Source organism: Colletotrichum navitas, assembly GCF_030913465.1.
Source record: "Colletotrichum navitas strain CBS 125086 chromosome Unknown LY79scaffold_72, whole genome shotgun sequence".
In the NCBI taxonomy this organism is placed as follows: domain Eukaryota; kingdom Fungi; phylum Ascomycota; class Sordariomycetes; order Glomerellales; family Glomerellaceae; genus Colletotrichum; species Colletotrichum navitas.
Window position 1 is genome coordinate 125,535 of NW_026850618.1, and position 17,744 is coordinate 143,278.

The window sequence follows — 17,744 nt, forward strand, 5'->3', positions numbered from 1 at the left end:
TTAAACCTACAAAAACCCCGTTCTTGGCAAGAAATGATAGGTTCTTTACCCTTGCTCTGGCCCTGTCCTCTTCATCCTCTTAAGCCTATTTGGGCGGGCAGCGCGACGCGGCTTTCTCTTGTCCCCTGCGCACCCGCCATTCGCCCAAGATCCGGGACAGCTGGCCACATACTTAACGAAGAAATATGACCACCGCCGCTGCACCAAGTTGGGATAACGCCGCCAACGCATCCGCAATCACGAACATCAGAATTTCAAATCTCTTCTATTCCGTCTGCAAGGGAGGTGGGACAATCCATGAAATGTCTCTCTTCAAGTTGCGGCTTGACTACCCGCTTCTCCTGGCCTTGCTGTTGCAAGCGTGTGGGGACTGTCACGACTTGACCGTATTCCTCGATGTCCTCGACGTATCTCAATTCGACTCAACCGCCGGATGGCGACAAATCATATCGTCGACCCCTATACACAACGACGAAAGACGATGGCTAGCGACCATCCTTGTCCTTCATGGTTGCCAACTACTACTTGTCGCCTGGATGTGGACAGTCTTCCAAAAGAAACAGTCGACACGGCCTGTCAAGGCTACTTTTGCCATGGTCGTGGAATTCTTACCTCACTGGGGCCTGATCCGCGGAACTCATTCGCTGTACTCTCTGATATCGCGAAGACGGAGAGCTACATTGTGCAGCTTTGATGCCGTGTTCACGATGACAATAGGGCTGATTCAGTGGCGGGGTGTCAGAACCATGAGATTTTTGACTCTGGCATCTTCGCTGATCTATCTTGATAGTCAAGCCCTCGTCACCTCGCTGAGCTTGGGAAATACCATTGCCGATATCAGTTTAGTCGCCAAGGGTGTTTTAAGGGCGGCTCCTACCATCATTCGCTGGCAGGTACGTGCCAGGATTGAATTCGCAATGGCTTCACACTTGCTGTTTATGGCCACAATATTGCCGTTAGGACGAAGAGACATGTACTGCACCTTCATCATACTTTTACCCCCTTTAAGTGCTGCAATATTACTGCAGTTTCTACTTACTGGTCACTACATCTCCGGGCCTGTGCTGAAGCCTCTCGAAATATCTCTCTCTTCAACCAATCCAAGCAAAGGGTTCTGCCAAATTTGTCACGATACCGTCCTATCGAGACAAAAGCCAGCAGATATCTCCGATCAACCTACGCACCATCAGACACTTAAATCGCTAAAAACGTCTGCTGCAGAAGGCTGTCGCATCTGCGCGACGGTGTACTACAAGCTGACCAGGCTGAAGCTAAAGCCGCCAAGGTGCTATATCCAGCCGGGACCTTTGACCACATATTATAGGATTAATGGAAGTATATACATTAACTCCCTATGGTCTTTAGGTTTATGCACCTTTACCTCAGTCAGACTAAGCGATGCTTCTTGGGGCAACTTAGAAAACCACACGGGGTCCGAGAGCAGTCTTGGAATGGCCAAACAGTGGATGTCGACGTGCATGCGAGACCACCCTTCTTGCAGTGCTGGTTTCGATTTCCACTTCCGGCCTTCAAGGCTACTATACATCGGCGGCGACGTCCATCAAGTCACCCTACACACATCAATTGACTATCCGGAGACCTTGTCTTACATGACATTGAGCCACCGTTGGGGCGAAGCGCAGTTTATACAGCTTCGACACGGCAATGAAGAGACATTCCGACAAGGCATCCCGTGGATCTCTCTGCCTCAGACATTCAAGGATGCAATCCGTGTTGCTAGACGGCTCGGCTCCGACTATCTCTGGATCGACAGTCTTTGCATTATGCAAGACTCCAGCAAAGACTGGGTAGCTGAAGCGGCTTCAATGGGCAACATCTACAAAAACGCACTGTGTAATATTGCTGCCTCGGATGCCTTAAACAGCCTCGAGGGTTGTTTATATCCACGAAACTCCCGAGTTATTGAGCCAGAACGCCTGCCCTGGGATTCTGATAATTCATCAAATCATTTGTATCTCGTTAACGCTCTCTCTGACGATCCTGACGAACACTCTCGACTATACTCCCGCGCCTGGGTTTTCCAAGAGTTCCTGCTGGCGCGGAGAACTGTGGATTGTGGCAGGGACCAGCTTTTCTGGAGATGCGATGAATTAATGGCGTCAGAAGAATTTCCTGTCGGGCTCACGAGGGACCTTAAGTATCATCATTTCCGTGACTTCTCCCATCCGGCGCGAGAAGTCCTAAAGCATCAAGCCAATCACGCCAGCCTCAAACTGATGGTAGAGAAAATGAAGCGATGGGAAGCTGAGTATCAACCCTGGACCCGTGCGTATAGTGGGGACAGCGAATCACAAATCCATCTGTTCAGGAGGGAAGGATCACCATCAATCTTTTGGACCGAACTTGTGGATCAATACTCAAGCATGTCTATCACCAAGGAAGAGGACAGACTTACTGCCATAGCAGGAGTTGCTGACACCTTCCGTCCATTCCTCGGTGAATACTATGCTGGTATGTGGAAAAGTCTGCTGCCGCTGTATCTTGTCTGGAGGAGCTGGCCAAGAAGGCTTTACCAACGGGTCCCAAGCCCCTACAAAAGGCCGTCTTCCAAAAGAGGCCCTACCTGGTCCTGGATATCGCTAGAAGGCCCCATATCCCATATCTTCTGCAGTACTACGTACAGAGCCTCAATGCTCGCTCAGCTCCTCGATGCCAAGGTTCTTTCCGCCCAAGACATACACCTCCGGGTCCGGGCGCCGCTGATACGTCTTAAATGGATCGACTACGCTACACGGGGAATGAAAGCATGGAGTTCTAGGTCTGTCAACTTAGGCCCAAGAATCAAGGGTTCCGACGGAGTTTCTAAATGGAAGTCTCCTTGGTTCGAGTCCTGTGTCCAGACTAAAAAGGGTGGAGATGCAGAATTATCACTAATATTTGACGTCCCGGAAGAAGAAGCAGCGGCTCGGGACATTGCTCTAGTCGCAATTCGCCTTCGCAAAGCAGAAGAAAAAACAACGGCTCCAGACAGGAGTCCATCCTGGAAAGGTTTCCAGTTCGACGACGTGGACGGTTTAATCCTGCAGGATAAGGGCGGTGGCTTTTTCTCCCGGCTTGGGTACTTCCATACCTCTGAGTGTTCCGATCTGCCTTTCTTGAAATGTGACCAGACGGAGGTGGTTTTGATATGATTGTCATGTTTAGATAAGAGAGCGGTTTAGCGTCGAAATACTACAGTTCAGATAGATAATATTCTATATCTGCTATTTATTTGACTATGGAGTGAACTAAGTCAGAAAGAAAGAATGTTGCGATGTTGACCATCGCGGATAGATATCGGAGTTACCGGGTTAACCCCGATGACTCATTGCCGGCGAATCCTCGGATATTCGGCCATAGATTCTCCGAGGATTCGTGGGCAATAAGTTGGTTATTCAACCAACCAACCCACGATAATTATCCTTCTTTTCTTTACGCATAATAGAGAACCACAGTTACCCCCATTATTCGTCAATTGCCACCGATACGTACGGTTAACCGTATCAACCTATCCCTTGGTGTTACCAACAAAGAAACCTTCAAGTACAGGTATTATTAGCAGTACTTGCTTGCTGCAAGGATGCTACCACTTTTGAGCTTCTATAGGCATAAGCTATAGCGTGTGTGAGACCGAGGAAATCAACAACGCTCACTGCCACCCAACCTTTCTCACTGTCACAAAACCGACCTAGTTGGGATTCAACGGAGATGGGTTATGTTCTGCGAAAAGCTTGGCCAGGCTGATGCCTGGAAGACACCACTCAAGTCACTCAACTACGACAACGAGGGATTGGACAGAGCCTTCTTGCAGTTTCTCATGCAAGATTCGAGGGTACATATTGACTTCTACAGATGCTCACGGTGAACTGATCGTCACCCTCAGAGACATGTGACTGTGAGATATGATTTGGTGGGAGCCGCTTTCAAAGTCATCTAGTTGGCAGACTCGAGAAATGCGGCTCAACCGAACAAGTATCCAACAAATGAAAATTTCTATCAAGTCCATAGGCCCAGGGAGCGAGAGGTACGACGGCAATTGTCCTGCGCAACATACGAGTCTCAACAGGCGTCATCATGCGCCTGCTGCATCCCGCAAGCTTTCCTCCTCAGACATTTGCATTAAAAGTAGTCCAGGGCAAACTATGAGCTAGCAAGCTAGTGGGTGTAGCCTCCTGGAAATGATAGGGAAATGATAGGAGGGGGGGCAAGTGTTACGATATATAAGCTACTATTACTGCCCACGTAACAACAGTATTGTTTTGTTACGTGACAGTTATGAGCCCAGCTCCTACCTGCTAGTATGCCACAATAGTATATGTTTCAATTTTAGATGCAGTAACTAGCTATAGATCTTAAGCACCGTGGGTTTAATTCCTATTAGGATCCCCTAGTCAAAAATCCTACTAAAGTCTATATAGATCTTCACCACCTATGATTAGCGAGATGTACCTAACTAGGTTCTTAAAAGTGTGTTCAGATCTGACTTTCTGAGTCAAATCTAGGGGGTGTGTCACAATATATAAGCTACTATTACTGCCCACGTAACAACGGTATTGTTTTGTTACGTGACAGCAAGCGCTATCGGGTTTTCCCTTGGACAAACGCCAGCAGGAAAGTCATACGCACACTAACGTCCGGCCATCACAAAAATCAAGCCGTCAAATGTCCGGTTGATATTTAGTATACTTGTGATTTGGCATATGGGACTTCGGCATCATGCTAGCCACCCTTTCTATTCATGAACGCTCCTATGGAGCTCTCAAGCTAGGAGGATTGATGTCAAAACAAGAATAGCCCAACCTCGCCCTGCGTGGGCCTGATTGGCTCAGGTCCCGCCGCCCTGAGTCCTAAGATCATGTGACTCCGGTAGCAAACAGCCGATGCCAACCGAATTGGTCATCAAGTCCTGTCCCGACTCACTCTCACCTCGTCTTCCCTGGTTGGTTGGCCCGTCATGTTCGTTGTGATGCGGAAGAGCGTACTGATTGGCGGTTGACCGTAGCCCTTGGATTTCAGCTTTCCAGACCTGCCCACGCCTCTTGATCCATCTCGCCGTGACTCGGCCCGAGCCTGTAAAGAGACGACAAATCCTTGGCGATCTGCCGACTTCGGCCTCAGCATTGGGTGTTGTATGTAGCGTTTGCCGGGTACCCGAAAAAACAACTTCCTGTCTCTTTTTCTCCCCTCGAACCCACAAGCAACTGCCCTTGGACGACGACAGCTTCAACTCAATCCGGCAAACCCCGCAAAGATCGCCAACATGGGCACCCACTTGGTCTCGGCGGACGCCGTGAACAAGCTGCAAGACTTGTCGGGCATCGCCATCCTGCCCGGGCAGAACCCGTACAATGCCTTAATCACGGCCTGCAATGACAGCTCTGTAATGTTGCATTTTTATTTTCCGCCAACTACACCGAAGCTGTATCTGATTAGTATGGAAAAAAAAACGTAGACGGAGATCCAGGCCCTGTACCATGCCCACAGGGTAAAGAGGAATGAGCAGCAGAAGCAAAAGTTCATGGCCCCCGGCTTCGAGAAGCTCGTCATAGATCGCATCCTCCTGAGGCTGGAGAACCCCGAGCTGGAGCCGGGCTTCCGGGACCCCCGCAACTGCTTCGTCATCTGGGCCCGTCCGCCCGAACACATCGTGAGGCTCGCGGCCCACGTACAGGCCCTCCTCAAGAAGGCTGCCCCGAGTGAGACGCGCCAGCCAAACACCCGACCATGATGAGGCTGACACGTAGCTCCCCTCACAAGGCGTCTGGCTCATGCCCCAGCACCGCATGCACCTCACTGCCCTCGAGGCGACCCACTCCAAGACCCCCGAGGAGATCATCGCCTTCACCGACGCCATACGCCCCGTGATCCCCTACATCACCGACTACACCTACTCCCATCGCGCGCGCCTTGTGAAACCCATGGTCTCGTACGACCTCTCCGCCTTCGCCCTCTCCTTCCTCACGGCCGCGGGCGAGCCGCCCCTGGGACCCCCTCCCGCGGCCACCGCGGCGCAGAAGGCCGTCGTCGAGGGCGACGGCTACACGTACCACCACCTCCGTCGGGACATCTTCGACCTGGCGCGGTCGACGGGCGTGTCGATCGAGTCCCGCTACCAGGTGCCGAGCGCGCACATCACGCTGGGACGGTACATCACCGAGGAGGACCACGCAACGCCCGAGGCGCGGGCCCGGTGGGTCGCGACCATCGACGCGGTGAACGCGTGGCTCGAGGGCGAGGTTTGGGACCTCGAGGACGGGGAATGGGTCGGCGAGTGGGTTGTCGGTCAAGAGAAGGGGCTGGAAGCGCGGAATGGGCAGCTGTGGTACGGAGGGGGGCGAACGATCAGGGCCGGGGAGGGTTTCTGAGACGGAGATCTCGGGGCTGGCAGACTGGAATGGGCACGTTGCGGACAGCGCGCCATCCCGAACCAAGATTTAGAAAACGAACGGCATGGCAACCGGCAAGCGGGATTGGCTGACGATTTTGACGCACACCGAACACGCACATAGAGACGACGGGTAGACTGAACCAATGATAAAACGTTTCTTCGTGACTCAGGTATTGTTGTTGACCGGCTGAGCCGCATGGGGGACAATGCATCTATCTTCCAGAAACCACAGCTTTAGGAGCATGGGACAGAGCAGCTCGGCAGGGACAAGGTCATCCCACCTCGAGTGTGAGTTAGCACACCCTCAGGACAACCCGTTTGTCGAGTTCTCAACGCATCCCGCATCTTCTCTTTTCACTTTTTTTTCTCGGTCTCTCTTCCAGGCGCGCTTGCAAGCGCCAAACAGATGGCAGGTTTGAGGTGATGGGAGGGAAAGGCTTGTGGGATGTATGCTTTTTGTTTTGTTTTTGGTATCCGTTCGCAAGTCAGGGCTTTTATTTGTTCCCTATGTAGTGTTCCGCCAATGAGAACTGGTAACCCTCTTCGCCGCCATTGTTCCAGCCTGATGATGATCCGTAGTATGCCGTGAAAGGAGCCATGAAAGTCGGTCGACCGAAAACATAACGCGTTTAGAAAACGAGGGCGGCACCCTTGGTCTTCTTGTCACCACTGCAGAGGCTGTCAGCAATCTCGCTCCCGGGAGGTCAGGGATAGGGTCGGCGTACCCCAACTCAAAGTGCTTGCAGCGCTTCAGAGCGAGCTGAAGCTTGGTCTTGCACTTGACGCACTCCAACCGCAGGACAACCTTCTTGGTGGTCTTAGCCTTCTTGTGGAAGACAGGCTTGCTGTGGTATTGTCAGTCTTGCCCTAGACAGGCAGTCTTGCCCTAGACAGGTGAGGGGACCTGGTGAGAAGGGGGAATGAATGCGCGGTGCAACCATGGGCGTGTCCCCTTCCCAATCAGGGGTCCGTCTTGCGACAGGTGAGTGTACGTACGTCTGACCACCGTAACCGGACTGCTTTCGGTCGTAACGTCTCTTTCCCTGCGCGAACAGCGAGGCCTAATTCAAACAACTGTTTAGTAAACCCGTTCGTGATGGCATCGGAAGGGGATGCTGCGTCGCTCGGTTCGTCGCCGCGCATGGTGTTGAGCATACCTTGCCGGCCTTGTACTGGGTGACCTTGTGCTGGGTGTGCTTGCGGCACTCCTTGCCCTTGCAGTAGGTCATACGCGTCTTGGGAATGTTCACTGGAAGTCCCGAGTCAGCCTTAGGTGTCCCATCATCAAGATCAAGCCATCTCGCAAAAATAGTCTCTCGTGGTCGCAGCCGGATCGATTTCCCTCGAGCCTTGGCCGTCGCGGTATGTGCAGTGCGCTACCCATGATGTTGTGTGTGCCGTTCTGTGTCGACTCGTGATCCGGTGATTGTCCTCCCTCGGGCCCAAAAATTTGTCGGTTGCGCATCGCGGGCAGCGCACAGCCGACGAGAATAGCAATTCCTTCTCTATTTCCCGTGTTGAATCCGACTGCTTGCCACGCTGAGACTGAAAATGCAAAGATTCATTGCGAAAAGGACCTACCCATCTTGGCGGCTGTTTGTCGATGTCGCTTGCCGGAGTGTCGTGACGATGAATTGCTGGCGGGGAAAGAGTAAAATTCGAGGTTTTGCTAATCGCTTGTTTGTGCGGGTAGGGCAGGTGTGCAGCTCCGGTTTGGGAGGATACGTGTGGCTGAGGCGAAATTCAGCCACGCCTCCAGCCATTCGGGTTATCACACGTGACTTAGGTCGGCTCTAGCCTTTGACACCCCCACGAGCCTGCTGTCAGCTGGACGGCAGTGGCTATCATCGGCCGACAACTTGCCTTCATCGGATGCTTTCAGCAAGCCCCGTTGCTAGTGACTAAGAATTCTTCTCGCCAGACCGGCCGCCCTCAACTCTCTCTTCTCACCAGGACTGAACTGTCGGCCAATCCATGGCTGCCGTTTTTTGTGGCCGCCTCAACTTTCTGTCCAAGAGTCAATCGCACAGCCAAACACCGAAACACGCTTCATTCAGATTGTGGGCGGGCTTGGTGATCGCTGGGAAACAGTCGCGCGTCAGAATAGTGTTTCCCATGACAGAACACGCAATCCTCTGTTTCGTTGTCGCCCTATCCGGAAAGCCCCAACTCACACTTTTTTGCGACTCGGATGAGTCATGGCCGAATAGAAACGACAAAGACGGTTGGCAGACTCGTGCCCGTCAGTGCAAGGGACTTGCTTCCTCTCTTCCCTACCCGCCCGCCTCGACACCATCTCCTCGTCAACCTTCGACCTGAACTCTTTCACAGCTTGTCACCCACTCCCGCGGTTTTGAGACAATTTTTAGCTGTCAGACAATGTTATTTCACGGGCAACCCCGCGGTCAACGGTGTCTGCGGATGGAACTGACGTCAGCGATAGCCTTACCTCTGCCGCACCACGGATCCCAGCTTTGACCTTGTAAGGCATTCTATTCGAAGCCCAAGGAGCTCAGTTTCGGAAAAACTCTGTAACCAAACGGTGACGCCTCTGCCTCTGCCTCTGCCTCTGCCGTGGCCTGTGGCAGCCGCCGTCGGCGTCAGAAGCCTGGACGGCATGACGCATGTCGAATGTGCACTATTAGACTCTAATGGCCATCATGGGCTTCAATCATAACCAAAGAAGGTCGCGGCCTGCTACGTTGGGTTCCCTTGTCTGTGGGGGAAGGTTAGTTTAATTGCTCATCTAACGATGAACCCTTCGCCCGGGAGGAGCTCGGTCGAAGACCACGATGGTCTCCGGGGAGAATGCCGTGCACCTAATCGAGTCAACGACTAGCCCAGGGGAGGCGCCACTTGGTATTGCGATGGTCATCGGACCACGGCCTTGGAGCCAAATTAACCCATCAATCTATTTGATGGGCGGCAGTTTGATAGACGGCAGATTAATGGCCACCACGCACGCGGCCAATCAGTCCAAGGATCTGTCGATCTCGCGCCGACTTGTCGAGCAATGGCTCTTATGCCATTGCCTGGGGCAAACATGTTGGCTCAGATCGTTCCGTATGACCAGGGCCTACCTCGGGAGCATTCCTCTGTCGATGCTTGCCCGTTCCTTCTTAGAGAGCGCATAGGCCCCGAAATGGCGATGCTGTGCCTCCAAATAGAAACACAGGGTCTAGCGGTAGGTGGCCTGGTCGATAGAACAGCGGGAGTGCATACGGATGAAACCACGGTTATAAGGAACGAGTAAGTGCCTTTTGGGGTGCAGACGACCGGATCGGATTGCAGGACACAAGGTCACGCATTCCGGCCAAAAGCGACGAACCGAACGGACGACTGGGGAAACGAGCTGGAGCAAGTCCCGACTGGAAGGACGCCCGCCCTGCTTGAACCCGAGACTAACTGTGCTGGGGCAAAGACGCTGAGTGGGCGAAACTCGTTCGGCTCACCGTCAGATGGCTTTCCGGGTGGCGCCCATTACGACGACAACGCACCAGAGATGGAAGTTGGGATTCAGAGGGAGTTTACGGCCAAGGGAAGAAACAACACACGAGACGCGGCGGCGCAGTCGCGAACGAGCCATGGCCTTCTTGGTCCGGTCTTTCAGAACATCTACAACACCAACAAAACCCGAGCCGCAACAGGGACGATGTACAGGTAAATGGGGGGGGGGTCGACAACGGCAATCGACTCGCGATAATCTGTGGCGTACCGGTAGCGTCAAGCAGGATGGCAGATGGCGCAGCCCGATATACCCAGTGAGAAGCCATGGAGTGAACCGCGCCGCAGCGACGAACGGCGCCGTCCCAGCACCGGTTGCCCCTAATCCTCCTCCCCCCTTGAACAAAGAGCCCCAAGACTACTCATTTCCGGTGTGCCCTAGTCTTGACAAGTTGACAAATTGCACTGCGAGATTCGCAACGTGGGTTGAGCCCGGTTTGAAACGTCGCCCAACGCCGCAACGTCGACGGTTTCAGATCCAACACGTCCCGTGCGCTTGAGCCGCGTTCCTTGCATGCTCACACCTTAATCAATGCCCGGACTCACGTCCCTATTGCTTTGTTTAGCAGCAGTCTACAGCCCCCTTCCCTGTTCCCATCCGCTCTCCCTGTCGCAACACGACAACGATTCGTAGGAAAGTCGGAAGAATTGTACTCGCACCAGCTTAATTACTCGAGTCCTTGATTCTATCGGACGGAACATGCGGCATAAGCCAGCGCCCCACAGGGGACGCGCAACCCCCCCTCGTAGCTTGTCGAGCCTCTCTCCGTTTTCCTTACCACCCAGATACCGATCCCATACGCTCTGATACAGCTTCACGAAGCCTGTCTTGCGTGTGCAGCGCCTTTGTCTGTCCAGTTAGCATCCGCCCTCCGGCGGTGGCGGGGATCCGAAGATATTCACCATCTTACTTCGGATTCCCGCATGGTGTGGGCGGCCTGGTGTTCCAGAATGTTGTCTCTCTCCTCTTTCCCCCTTCGGTCACTCCATCTCTCTGTCTCTCGCGCGCGTACCGTTCCACTAAAACTACATTGCCAGTAAGGCGATGCCGGGGTGCGGAGAGACGCTTTGGTCTGGCTGTTGAATACGGAACGTGCTAGGCTCCGTTCAATTCAAACGAAACGATGACGGGAAGAGAATTGGGGTAAGGATGCAACAATCGCAGAGTCCGCGACGCCTGAGGCTCTGCAACCCCTAATCCTGGCTTCCAGCCTCCCGGCTCACCCTTGCTCGCTCCCCGCGACGTTGGGAACTGAGACAGGTTGGCGGGAGAGTGGCCGCCAGTCAAGTCAGAGCCAAGGTGTACTATGTAGGGAGAGGACTCGGCAGCCCCCGAACCCTGGATATCGTAACTAATACCAACTCTTGAGCTCTCTCTCCGCAGATCAGCCCGGCCAGACACCACCACCACGCCACCCCCCTCCCCTTTCTCTCTTCCCACACCCCCCCCCCCTGACGGCCGACTGGTCGGTCCCAGTTGCTGGCTCTAGTATGATGTGTAAATGGCTTGTGTCTTCTTTACCTTCAACATTGTGTGCATGGAGGTCGCCTGTTTGAAGACTAAGGTCTGAGCCGGCGTAAGGCCGCGGAAGCAAAAAACGTCACTTGCATATAATCGTCTCCTTTTCATATAGTATTAGCCTTCGCCCATTCCCCCTCCTTCCCGCAGTCCTCCTGCGTTCGATCTTTTCCCTCCTTAGGCCAAGTTCTATCACCAAATGTTTTTGTTGTGATACCCAGATACCCAACCCTCTCACTCCGGTAATCATGGAGCGAGCACAGTCCCTTCTCAGCAGCACCACTCTATCCATCAGCAGCTCCCGATCCAGTACTCGCTCGTCCCGCTCGAACTCATTACTGAACACGACACCCGGCCAGGAGAAGGGGGAGTTCTTTCTCCCCGCGCCAGCCACTACGATCTCACAACCGAAACTCCGGGTGCGCGCGATACTGGGCCACTGCCTATATCGCAGGGTTGTGATATGGACGGTAACGATATCTATGCTGATCTGCCTCGCGTACCTCAATACGCCGCTGTACACACGAGATGGCAAGGTCCTGGCAGATGACTACAGGATAGGCGGGATTGGGGACCCGAAGAAGCATGGCAAGCCGGCGCCGGTTGAGGAAGACCTGATCATCGAAGGTGACATGCCGCCATGGCTCAAGTTCAAGCAGTAAGTATATCGTCGCGCAAATCGCCGCTTGGAGTTTTACTGACATGCCAAAAACCAAAGTCTCAACGGTTACTTCAATGGTGTCAAGTCGATCGTCTCCATCGCCAATCACACGCCTGAGTATCCCAACATCTCTCATCCGGCACCGGTGACGAACGTACCGATTTACCATGATGCCCCTCCTACACCTACTGTCTACGAGGCTCACCCGAATTACGCATCCGCTGAGTACCAGAGAGAGCATTACCCCGTTCGCGAATGCTTCATCGACCAGGACGACAAAGTTGCCGTCCCGGATATTTACGCTTTTAACGGCGTCCCCCAGAACCAGCCCGATCCGGCCATGGGCTCCTACACCGTGCTCGGTCTTCGCAATGACGTTTGCTTCGATCGTTTCGGACGCTATGGCCCCTATGGCCTCGGTTACAGCATCAGCGAGGGCGGCACGTCTCAGGGCCAGGATACGGAACATGAGGGCGCCGAGGCTGTCTGGGCCAAGACGGGCAAGATTGACTACAGCCGCGTCGACTGGGGTGCCGCCCAGGAGCGATGCGTGGAACGCAACAGCGCCCGCTTCAGCAACGGCTCTTCCGAGGACAACACCAATGATCCGGTCTCGACGGATCCCGAGGAAAACGCCGGCAAGGGCATCAAGAAGACGGACCGTATCGCCGTCGTCGTCCGCACCTACGTCGGCTTCCAATGGACCCAGCTCGCCATCGTCAACTTCCGTGCCATGATTTCTGAGCTATCGCTCAAGTCCGGCGGCGAATACTCTGTGCACTTTCTCCTCCACGTGAAGGACAACGAAGCCCCCATCTGGTCGGACCCCTCTGTCGTGCAGAGCATCCTCGATGCCAACGTGCCGACCGAGTTCCACTCCATATGCACTCTCTGGTCCGAGGCGGAGATGAGGCTCTACTACCCCGGCCATTTCGCTGACGCGATCGAGAACCCATCCAACGGTGACATCCACGGTGTCTATCGAAGCGCGCAGATGCCACTCCAGGTCTTTGCCCTCCAGCATCCCGAGTATGCCCATTTCTGGAACTGGGAGATGGATATGCGCTACATCGGCTCCTACTATGAACTTCTGGACCGCCTGGGATCGTGGGCCAAGGCTCAGACTCGCACCCTTCTCTGGGAGCGGTCCGCCAAGTACTACATCCCCGCCGAGCACGGCTCTTACGAGGAGTTTGCCGCGATTGTTGAGAAAGAGCTCAACGCGTCCGGCCGCCGTGCCATCCTTGGCCCTCAGATCTTCCCCGGCCGCCAGTCCCTCAAGAGCGAAGAGGCCGGCATCTCGATCATGCCCCCTTCGTGTGCCCAGGGCAGCAAACCCGAGGAGTGCGGCGTAGGCGAAGACGCCGACCTCATCACCCTCAATCCTCTCTTCGACGCCGACGAATCCGGCTGGGTCTTCGCCAAGGACGTCACCGGCTACGAGATGGTCTTCGCCCCACCCCCGCGCCGCTGCGCCATCGTCACCGCCTCGCGACTCTCTCGCCGCCTCCTCGCCGCTATGCACGAAGAGATGTGGCGGATGCACCACAGCATGTTCTCCGAGATGTTCCCCGCCAGCATGGCCCTGCACCACGGCTTCAAAGCGGCCTACGCCCCACACCCCGTCTATCTCGACCGGGCGTGGTACCCTTTCAACACCATCGAGAAGGCCTTCAACGGCGGCCGCGACGGTACTTCGGGAGGCCACGGAAGCCCCTTTGATCTTAAGAACGAGCACAACCACAAGGGCACGAGTTGGTACTACAACTCCGAATTCGCCGGCCTCCTGTGGCGCCGGTGGCTCGGGTACGCCCAGATGGACGGCCGCGGCAACAACGGCGGCCGCGCCGGCGAGGGATCCCCCCGCGGAGGCATAGAAGAGGAGTCCAACAAGGACAGCTCGGGCCGTCTGTGCCTGCGCAGCATGCTTCTGCACCCGATCAAGTGGGATAACCCAAGTGAGAGGACATAAGCCCGCGCCGCGCGTGTTTCATTACTGTTACTACTACTACTATTACTACTACCATTTACAACCACTGCTGCTGCTGCTGCTGCTACTACTACTACTACTACTACTACTACTACTACTACCACTACTACTACTTAGCATCGACAGCCAGATTCAAAGTCTCTCCTTTCTACTGTGGGGGCAGAGCTTGTGCCGTCATCTCGACGAAGAGCGAGGGCAAAACTTGTCAAGGTTTCTCTAGCTGCAAAGTTTCATTTCCTATCTTGTGGTTGGTTTACCCCAATTTTTTTGCATTTACAAAACCTACATAGACTGTACATATCGGAGGGGCCACAAACGTTACAGCACGGATTGGGGGACGTTATACCAGCCGCTGGGGGTGTGCGTGGGAGGGATTTCATGACTCAAACAAAGCATTTTTTATTATTATCTTCATTTCCTCCAAAGATACGCAACTGGGGTCGTTGATCTTGTCATGTGTTTTTCTTTATTTTTTTTGTTTTCCCCCAAAAAAATAAACTCCCGTTCAAACACCACGAGCCGGGCAGTTATGGGCGGGCCGGATTTGCTTTTTCCTTGTACATAGACCGCGAAAACCCACCGCTCCTTTCCTCGCTTTTTGCTGTTAGCGGGTGCCTCTTTTGCTCATTCACGCACAACAGACGCGACATTGAAAGAAAAAAAACCAAAAAGATGAAGGGTTGTGTTGCGGTGGCGGCGTACGGGGTTGAATTGAATGGGATTGGATCGAGGATGTTTCAGCTTTTTGGCGTTCGAGGGGGGTTCTAGGTAGCAATGAGCCCGTCAAGAGACATTACATGTGGCCAAGACACTCGATCCCTTGCAAGAAAACGAAGGCATGGCGAATGTGACCATTGGTTGACAGGACGCCAAACGGTGAGAGAATAGCAAAACGGGCGGCTTGGGGGACTCTGGTCCGACTCCGATTCGACTCTGGCCCGCCTCCAGCTGACAGGGCGTTCGTCGCAAGACGGATAAATGGAGATCGACAAGAGGTAGAACAGTTTGGGAGCCCAATGAAACTTCGCCATCAAATGTTAACCGCCATTCCAGCTCTAGAACGTTCTGCTCGTCTGGCATGACTCTCTCCGTCTCTCACCACCTTTCCCCCCTTTCTATACGAGTACGTCTTCCAACTCCGGCATCCCCTCCCATTCCCATCTACGAGCTCCACCTCCGTCCTGGGGAGACGCTTCCATCTTCTTACATGGTTGACTGGGGTTCGGCAGACCACCACGGTCCCATTAGTAGACGGCACCTGGGCGGAGGGGAAACCCATTATTCTGCCCCCCCCCCCCCCCCTCGTAGCTTCTCATCGGCAGATGATCACTTTGGAGAGGCGTGTCTGTACTATGGGGGTGCCAGGAGCGGCCCGGTGAGTAGAAGCGAGGGAAAAACCGGTGGACTGACTCTGGGTAACTCTACACTAAGGGAGGGGTTGACGACGGGAGCGGCAGGGATGCCCCGGGACGCCGTCCTACCGGCGGCTCCTTGCGTTTTCTTTTTTTGTTCGAGGGGAGAGCGTTCTAGAAGAATCAAACTGTCATTGTGAGCGCGTTGGATTTATTGCCTTGGCGATGGCAACGGTATACTCAACTCTCGTATAGTTTTTGTTTTATAGAGTTTCCCCCCCCCCCCCCCCCCTTTCAACACAAGAAAGGCAGGTGTCCATGCGGTGTCAAAATGCTTTAGAGTTCTTATTCCATCCCAACACCCGCCGAGCCTGCCGCGAGGATTTCGCCGTCTGCGCGCCACCGGGACAGCCCCCCGGCCTGTCCGTTCCCTCTCTCGCCCCAGTGGCGGTCGTCACGTTGTTTGGTCGAATTATGCGTTACGGACACAGCCCTGCGGGTACCTGATCGACTGCCCTTGATCGGCGCTTGCGCTAGACGGTGGTAGAAAGTCCAGGGGATCTCACTAAGAGCGACTATCAGAGAAGAACCCTGGGAGGGGGGGGGGCGGGCGAAGTCCGTGGGGGGGCCAGGTGAGTTCAGAGACGAGGATGCCTTGGCAGCACTGTAAGACCTGGGAAACGTGGTCGTAAGCTTGGAAACAATATACAGGTAGGAAGTCATATGTTCGGCTTGTTAAGGACACGCCGCTGCGAGGATCAGGCGGCAATCTGCGTGTGTGGGAGACGGCGGCTGGTGAGCGAGGGTTTCCCTAGATGGCGAGTCCGAATGGCCAGGGGGCTCCGTTTTGTAGTCGGAGTAGGCGACACGACGGACAATGCGGGCGTAAAAGAAAACGGAAGTCAGAAATACAGGCAGATAGAGGCACTTGTGAGGGTAGACAGTTGGTAGGGGGGTATTGCAGCTTCGGGGGGGGTGTCCGGCCAGTGGGGCAGAAGTTCAGGGGGGGGTAAAGCCCTAAGCACCGTGTGGATTAAAAAAAACTAACTAAAGGATACTTAGCATATGCTGAGCATATGCTAAGTATATACGAATAAATATAGTGTCTACCTTCTATAAATATAGAGGACTTAGTAAGAAGACTTAGGTCTAAGTCCTCTATAGTTATAGAAGGTAAGTACTATATTTTAAAGTATATACTCAGCATATGCTTAGCATATCCTATTAAATATAGTAACTAGCCTCTATAACTATAGTAGACTTAGACCTAAGTCTTCTAACTAAGTCCTCTATATTTATAGAAAGTAGACACTATATCCATTGGTATATACTTAGCATATGCTCAGCATATGCTCAAGCTCTCGCACTTCTCACACTCTAAGCTAAGCCTAAATAAGCCTGATAACCCTAACCCTAGCTACTTTACCCCCCCGAACTTTTCGGCCCCACAACGGATACCCCCCCCCGAAGCTGGAATACCCCCCTACCAACTGTTCTCCCGCACTTGTGAATGCTAGTAGATGAGAGATCGGCCCTTTACCATGCTGAAGTTACTGATCGTCTCGACAGCGAGGCTTGTCCTCGATCCAGCCGCAAGCTTATCTTCCACTCCAGTACAGGTTTCGAGAATGATGCCCTCGTCATATAGTGAAGGAGAAGTACTTCAGAAGTGAGCGGATGACAAAGAATTCCCTCCCGATTTAGCCGGAGGTCATCTTTTCAGCGATGTGAACGAAGATTCGTTGAAAGGATACTCCGGCTGAAAGCAGACACATTAGGAACCATTCTATTCCCGTCTTCAAGGCCGTTTAGGCGCAGAAGTTCGCCAATATTCTCTTACCGTCTCATGCTGTTTTGCCCAACAGAACTTGGCAAGTCTCGGGTAAGCTCGAAACGGTGCAGGACTGTCCATCGAACCAGAGCTCATCAACCTCGGCTCAGCAGTCATGCTGTTGCTCCCGTACAAGCGGCAGCTGGTGCCGGCATCCCGGCACGTGCTCCAGACAACGCATGTGTGATTGTCAGCTGGGTTGAGAGGTGATGCCGCACAGCACGCTGCCGCTGTGTGAGGCAACAACGTCCCGGGTCACGACGTGGCGGGGCTCACCGTTATTTTCCGCGGCTGTGGGAGAGCTTGCCGTATTTCTCTCTAGAAGCCGCGGGGCTAGAACGGTCCCGCGGCAAGTTTCAGCTCCGCCTAAGCGTGAAGACGTTCTACCGGTTACGTGGTACTGGTCAAGACAGGCAGGGTCAAACTTTGGCAGCCTTATGCAGTAATAAAAGCAACCAAGTAAGATAATAATAATGATAATAATAATAATAAAAGTCTA

At 53.8% G+C, this 17,744-nt stretch overlaps 6 protein-coding genes across 6 annotated transcripts; 4 read left to right on the forward strand and 2 right to left on the reverse strand.

Moving 5' to 3' along the window:
- The first annotated feature begins 132 nt into the window (after positions 1-132).
- On the forward strand, positions 133-3,235 carry LY79DRAFT_565430 (heterokaryon incompatibility protein-domain-containing protein). Its single transcript, XM_060558730.1, has one exon. It carries the CDS (start codon positions 186-188, stop codon positions 3,150-3,152), a length of 2,967 nt encoding a protein of 988 aa, XP_060410175.1. The 5' UTR covers positions 133-185; the 3' UTR covers positions 3,153-3,235.
- A 1,530-nt stretch (positions 3,236-4,765) lies between these two features.
- On the forward strand, positions 4,766-6,535 carry LY79DRAFT_565432 (RNA ligase/cyclic nucleotide phosphodiesterase). Its single transcript, XM_060558731.1, has 3 exons — positions 4,766-5,380; positions 5,453-5,696; positions 5,758-6,535. The coding sequence occupies exons 1-3, from the start codon at positions 5,261-5,263 to the stop codon at positions 6,363-6,365; spliced, it is 972 nt and encodes a 323-aa protein (XP_060410176.1). The 5' UTR covers positions 4,766-5,260; the 3' UTR covers positions 6,366-6,535.
- On the reverse strand, positions 6,536-8,090 carry LY79DRAFT_565435 (60S ribosomal protein L44). The gene is made up of 5 exons (XM_060558732.1): positions 7,970-8,090; positions 7,546-7,637; positions 7,385-7,449; positions 7,114-7,233; positions 6,536-7,057 (listed from the first exon to the last, which is right to left on the reverse strand). The coding sequence occupies exons 1-5, from the start codon at positions 7,971-7,973 to the stop codon at positions 7,018-7,020; spliced, it is 321 nt and encodes a 106-aa protein (XP_060410177.1). The 5' UTR covers positions 7,974-8,090; the 3' UTR covers positions 6,536-7,017.
- Positions 8,091-9,684: 1,594 nt separating this feature from the next.
- LY79DRAFT_362154 (uncharacterized protein) lies at positions 9,685-10,690 on the forward strand. Its single transcript, XM_060552747.1, has one exon. The coding sequence runs from the start codon at positions 9,847-9,849 to the stop codon at positions 10,390-10,392; it is 546 nt and encodes a 181-aa protein (XP_060410178.1). The 5' UTR covers positions 9,685-9,846; the 3' UTR covers positions 10,393-10,690.
- A 969-nt stretch (positions 10,691-11,659) lies between these two features.
- Positions 11,660-14,044, forward strand: LY79DRAFT_672778 (uncharacterized protein; the record flags this gene model as incomplete). The annotated part of the gene is made up of 2 exons (XM_060564095.1): positions 11,660-12,069; positions 12,130-14,044. The coding sequence occupies 2 exons, from the start codon at positions 11,660-11,662 to the stop codon at positions 14,042-14,044; spliced, it is 2,325 nt and encodes a 774-aa protein (XP_060410179.1).
- Positions 14,045-15,686: 1,642 nt separating this feature from the next.
- LY79DRAFT_565450 (uncharacterized protein) lies at positions 15,687-16,357 on the reverse strand. The gene has a single exon (XM_060558733.1). The coding sequence runs from the start codon at positions 16,135-16,137 to the stop codon at positions 15,760-15,762; it is 378 nt and encodes a 125-aa protein (XP_060410180.1). The 5' UTR covers positions 16,138-16,357; the 3' UTR covers positions 15,687-15,759.
- Between the last annotated feature and the right edge of the window lie 1,387 nt (positions 16,358-17,744).

What these genes read in the sequence shown, in the direction of transcription:
- LY79DRAFT_565432 (XM_060558731.1), top strand. Translation starts at nt 5,261, where the DNA reads ATGGGCACCCACTTGGTCTCGGCGGACGCCGTGAACAAGCTGCAAGAC. An exon ending in CGGCCTGCAATGACAGCTCT is followed by an intron (nt 5,381 to 5,452) that starts GTAATGTTGCAT and finishes AAAAAAACGTAG; the next exon opens with ACGGAGATCCAGGCCCTGTA. An exon ending in CCTCAAGAAGGCTGCCCCGA is followed by an intron (nt 5,697 to 5,757) that starts GTGAGACGCGCC and finishes TCCCCTCACAAG; the next exon opens with GCGTCTGGCTCATGCCCCAG.
- LY79DRAFT_565430 (XM_060558730.1), top strand. Translation starts at nt 186, where the DNA reads ATGACCACCGCCGCTGCACCAAGTTGGGATAACGCCGCCAACGCATCC.
- LY79DRAFT_362154 (XM_060552747.1), top strand. Translation starts at nt 9,847, where the DNA reads ATGGCTTTCCGGGTGGCGCCCATTACGACGACAACGCACCAGAGATGG.
- LY79DRAFT_565450 (XM_060558733.1), bottom strand. Translation starts at nt 16,137, where the DNA reads ATGACTTCCTACCTGTATATTGTTTCCAAGCTTACGACCACGTTTCCC.
- LY79DRAFT_565435 (XM_060558732.1), bottom strand. An exon ending in TCCGGTTACGGTGGTCAGAC is followed by an intron (nt 7,234 to 7,384) that starts GTACGTACACTC and finishes ACAATACCACAG; the next exon opens with CAAGCCTGTCTTCCACAAGA. An exon ending in TGCAAGCACTTTGAGTTGGG is followed by an intron (nt 7,058 to 7,113) that starts GTACGCCGACCC and finishes CAGCCTCTGCAG; the next exon opens with TGGTGACAAGAAGACCAAGG.